Source organism: Staurois parvus, unplaced genomic scaffold (assembly GCF_062004578.1).
Source record: "Staurois parvus isolate SC_StPar_1 unplaced genomic scaffold, SC_StPar_1.0 ptg001785l, whole genome shotgun sequence".
NCBI classification, from domain to species: domain Eukaryota; kingdom Metazoa; phylum Chordata; class Amphibia; order Anura; family Ranidae; genus Staurois; species Staurois parvus.
The window spans coordinates 188451-192424 of NW_028319581.1; the positions used below are offsets into that span (position 1 = coordinate 188451).

Consider the following 3974-nt stretch of genomic DNA (forward strand, 5'->3'; position numbering starts at 1 on the left):
GGTGTTCAGCATCTATTCATGGCCAAAATATTGGGGGGGGGGAGGCACTTACCCTTATTACCCATTTTTACCCTTTATCAAACAGAAAATCAAATGAAAAATACAAACTTGTCTGATTGCAAGAGAACCCTGTGAGGTGTTACATTCCCAGCCTCACCCTAAGCAGAGATTTTCCAGCTCGACGGGCAACTAAGTTCTAACAGACTGAGCATGATCACTGGGGCAGGTGAGCTGAGAGGTTACACCTTTAAACACACACAGGGCAGGAGCCATGACATGTTTTTGGATGGGTCAAAGCATCTACTGGAGGAATGCTGACCTTCAGGAATTGTCTGCAACACTCGCTGCCACGACCAGACAGGAGTGTGGCGAAGTTTTATGAAGACCGTGGTGCTCACAGAGGCAAAGGTTTCTTATTTAGTCAGGGCTTTTTTACTCTACTCAGCTCCGAGCACCGTTCCTTGGCTCCACCCCCCACCCACTTCTGAGCACCGTTCCTTGGCTCCACCCCCTACTCACCTCCGAGCAACATTCCTTGGTTCCACCCCCTACTCACCTCCGAGCACTGTTCCTTGGTTCTACCCCCTACTCACCTCCGAGCAAGGTTCCTTGGCTCCACCCCCCACCCACTTTTGAGCACCGTTCCTTGGTTCCACCCCCTACTCACCTCCGAGCAACATTCCTTGGCTCCACCCCCCACCCACTTTCGAGCACCGTTCCTTGGTTCCACCCCCTACTCACCTCCGAGCAACATTCCTTGGCTCCACCCCCCACCCACTTTCGAGCACCGTTCCTTGGTTCCACCCCCTACTCACCTCCGAGCAACATTCCTTGGCTCCACCCCCCACCCACTTTCGAGCACCGTTCCTTGGTTCCACCCCCTACTCACCTCGGGTTTACCAACTTCTACAGGAAATTTTATAAGAAACTTTTCTAGAGTGATAGCTCCAATCACACAGCTGACAAAGAAAGAGGTACCCTTTGTGTGGACCCCTGAGGCACAGGCTGCGTTTGAAAAGCTGAAAACTCTTTTCACTTCTGCACCAATTTTGGTACATCCCGACCCTGAACTACCCTTTATAGTGGAAGTGGATGCTTCAAATTCTGCCGTGGGAGCGATCCTGTCTCAGCGAAGTGATGAAAAGATGCAGCTTCATCCTTGTGCCTACTTCTCTCGTTTGATGTCCTCAGCTGAAAGGAATTACGACATTGGGAATAAAGAGCTACTGGCAATTAAGGAAGCCTTTTCTGAATGGAGGCATCTGCTAGAAGGGGCTAATCACCGTGTAACTGTTCTCACGGACCATAAAAATCTGGAATTTATTCGTTCGGCCAAGAGATTGTCTTCTAGACAAGCACGCTGGTCTTTATTCTTTTCCAGGTTCAATTTTGTAATATCCTATCGACCTGGATCGAGGAATGGTAAGACCGATGCCTTATCAAGGATGCTGTCTGAGCCTCCCCAAGAGGGCAACTCCGAATCTTCAATTCTAACTCAAAAGAACTTCCTAGGGGCCACAAGTGCAGAGACCTTCTTGAGTCTTCTCAAAGAGGGGTATGAGAATGACCCACTTCTCAGGGATCCTCCTAGGGACATAAACCTTGACTACAAGAACGGCTTTTGGACTCTAGCACATCGCCTTTATGTACCTGAGTTGGCTCGGGTGGAAGTCCTCAAATTAGTTCACGACTCCAAACTGGCGGGACATTTTGGGATCTCAAAAACAGATGACCTTCTGTCACGTTCCTTCTGGTGGCCTAGTTACAAGAAGGATATCAAACGCTACGTGGCCTCTTGTCTGACGTGCGCACGTCATAAGACACCCCGAGCTTCTCCTTTGGGGTTGCTCCAGCCACTTCCTGTTCCATCAAGACCTTGGGGGTCAATTTCTATGGACTTTGTAGTCAAATTACCTCCCTCAAGAGAAATGACTACTATCTTGGTAGTTTTCGACCACCATACTAAAATGGCTCATTTCATACCGGTTAAGGGGGTACCTTCTGCTGAACAGACTGCGGAGTTGATGGTTTGAGATGTTTTTAAATTATATGGAGTCCCTGATGATGTGGTATCTGATAGAGGAGTACAATTTTTACATCAAAATTTTGGAAAAGATTTTGTTCAGCTTTAGGGGTAACCGTTAACCTGTCCTCTGCTTTCCATCCTCAGTCTAATGGTCAGACTGAAAGGACCAATCAAACTTTGGAACAGTACCTTCGGTGTTTTGACAGTTATCTTCAGGATGACTGGGTGGACTATCTACCTACGGCAGAGTTTGCCTATAACAAGGCTAAACATAGCTCCACCTCCCAAAGCCCCTTTTTCCTCAATACGGGGTATCATCCAGTTTTTATTCCTGATCTCCCTATCACAACTCAAATTCCTGCTGTTGCCAACAGATTAACTGCATTGCCGGAGATTCAGGCGAAGTTGATCAAGACTTTGGGGGAAGTTCAGGAATGTTATAAAAGGGCTGCCGACAGTCATCGCAGATCACTTCCTACCTTTCATGTGGGCGACAAGGCTTGGCTATCTACCAAAAATCTGAAGGTTCATGTTCCAGCTGCAAAGTTGGGCCAAAAGTTTGTGGGACCTTTGCAGATTTCTGTTCAGATTAACCCAGTTACCTTTCGCTTAAAACTTCCTGACAGTATGAAGATTCACCCTGTTTTTCACGTATCACTTTTCAAACCATTTCATGAAAAACCTTTCTCTGGAAGAATTCTTCCACCTCCTCCACCTGTTGAGGTACAGGGCGAAGAAGAATATGTGGTGGAGAAGATTCTTGACTCTAGGATGTTTAGAGGAAAATTGCAATATCTTGTCCAATGGGAAGGATATGGGCAAGAGGAAAACTCTTGGGAGCCTGAGGAAAATGTTCATGCTCCTAGACTAACAAGAGAATTCCACCAGAGGTTTCCCCATAAGCCTGGTCCTAAGACGTCCAGGCGACGTCCTGTGAGTAGGGGAGTACTGTCAGAGCCTGTGATTGAACCTGGGCCTTCTGCGGTGAGAGGCAATGTTTTCTCTCACTGAGCCGCCTGGAATGCTGGACAGCTCCTTGACAATTCTTTGGATGATCCTGCCTTGGCCCTGTGTTGTCTTGAACTCCTTGCTCGTCCCATGAACTTCCTATAAAAGCCATGTCCATACACTTCCTCCTTGCCAGATTATTGTGCCTTCCCAGCCAATATCCCGCTTATCGTTACTGCTGCTGTCTACATCTTCATTACCGACCTTTGGCTTTGGCTTGCTACTGACTACGATTTTGCCTCCTCCTAATCTACTGCCATTGGTGACCGACCCTTGGCTTGTGACTGACTCCTCTTCTGTTTGATCCCTAAACTGTTTGATCCGCTATTGGTCTCCAGCTTGCTCATTCCCTGGTGGGTGATCCTGAGATCTGCGACCTGGTACTAACACGCAGCCAAATCCATCTCCACCATTAGGAGCTCTGGGGAAAACCGGTTAATACTTAGACCCCGCACCTCAGGTGAGCCTGTGTCATTCCCAGAGGGACCCGCTGGTGTACCAATCCTGCTGGTTTCAGGTAAGCCCCACACTGCTGTAGCAACTGGTCCCTGACCCTGACCCAGACCGTGACACCTGCCCTCCTTCTAGCCTGGACTGAATGAGATTTACGTGGCTCTTCTGTCCATCCAACATTTTCTGTTTTGTGTCTTGCTGTACATCTACTGCAGGTGGGCGGGCAGGTGGCACAGCCAGGCCAGGTGACATATCAGTATATGGCCGAGCACTAGTGTCCCTCCTGGGGTGCTCAGGAGACTGCTTCTAATCTCAGCTTGTTACCTGTATGAGAGACACCTGGGAGCCAGAAATCCTGCTGAATGATAGGGGATCAAATCCTTCTTTCCCTCATGAACATGCAGATCCGTCATCATTTGTTAGACGCATTTCTGCTGAATTTGTTGTTGTATTCTGTCTCTCAGTGTTACACCGAACATTCCATTGT

General features: G+C 48.2%; 1 protein-coding gene across 1 annotated transcript; it reads left to right on the forward strand.

Annotated features, from left to right (window-relative positions):
- Positions 1-210: 210 nt before the first annotated feature.
- Positions 211-3037, forward strand: LOC149434296 (uncharacterized). Its single transcript, XM_089663840.1, has 3 exons — positions 211-226; positions 1633-1797; positions 2349-3037. The coding sequence occupies exons 1-3, from the start codon at positions 211-213 to the stop codon at positions 3035-3037; spliced, it is 870 nt and encodes a 289-aa protein (XP_089519966.1).
- Positions 3038-3974: the final 937 nt, after the last annotated feature.